Source organism: Sinocyclocheilus grahami, unplaced genomic scaffold, assembly GCF_001515645.1.
Source record: "Sinocyclocheilus grahami isolate Dianchi unplaced genomic scaffold, SAMN03320097.WGS_v1.1 scaffold1981.1, whole genome shotgun sequence".
In the NCBI taxonomy this organism is placed as follows: domain Eukaryota; kingdom Metazoa; phylum Chordata; class Actinopteri; order Cypriniformes; family Cyprinidae; genus Sinocyclocheilus; species Sinocyclocheilus grahami.
In genome coordinates, this window is record NW_015507160.1 from 97,681 (window position 1) to 98,561 (window position 881).

The following is an 881-nucleotide window of genomic DNA, read 5'->3' on the forward strand; positions in this document are numbered from 1 at the left end:
AGCCCCGGGCGTCTGACTGCAGGCCATGACAATAGAGCCCTAACTGCATCTGATCTGCTCAATTAACGCCTTTCCCTCGTTTCTCAGTAATTCCACTCCGAGCTTATCTAGAATTATCTCAGCTGGCTGAGTGGGTGGACAAATAAGGTGAACTCCAGTCCTCACGTGTCGAGAGCAACCTAAAATTAACCCAGCGAACAGCTGAGCGCCCGAGTGTGTGTGTGTGTGTGTGTGTGTGTGTGTGTGTGTGTGTGTGAGGCAGCTCAAGCATCTTTGTCTGTGACAATACCAGGATGACACGATTCTCTTACGCAGAATATATCGCATTATTTCGATCAAGCGACACAAAACGAAACTCGCCTACACTCCCATCATCATCATCATCATCATCATCTGGAGGAGCTGCGAACCGAGACGAGACAGACCCGTCACAGTGAGTGTGTGAGTGTGTGTGTGTGTGTGTGTGTGTTTATGATCGCTGTTAGTTCATTAACAGAATAAATCTCAAGTAACCTGGGTTGAGTTTATGGCAGGTGTGTGATTTGTGCCTGCGTGATCTTCAGCTGTCATTGCATCGGAGGAAAGACTCGTCTATTGGAGAGACCGGGGCTAGTTGTCACACACTTCTCCAGTCAGTCTTTGTGGGTTGAGTTTGAAATGTCTCTGTAAACACACACTGTATAGACACACAAAGACACGGCGACCGCTATAGCGGGTCATTTGTGCGATGGGGCAAGTTGTCACAATGGACCTGCCATTAAAATCCATATTACCGGCTTTTTGGGCAAATGTAACGATTATGAAACACAATTAATCAAATGAATTATATATTTTTAAAAAATTATATATAATGTGTGTGTGTATATATATATATATATATA

At 44.3% G+C, this 881-nt stretch overlaps 1 protein-coding gene across 1 annotated transcript in view; it reads left to right on the forward strand.

The window, feature by feature from the left end:
• The first annotated feature begins 293 nt into the window (after window positions 1-293).
• LOC107573589 (ankyrin repeat and SOCS box protein 2-like) overlaps window positions 294-881 on the forward strand; it is a 3,540-nt gene continuing 2,952 nt past the window's right edge. Inside the window, exon 1 of the mRNA XM_016260017.1 lies at window positions 294-433. Within this exon, the coding sequence (XP_016115503.1) occupies window positions 294-433 (140 nt within the window). The remainder of the gene's footprint in view (window positions 434-881) is intronic.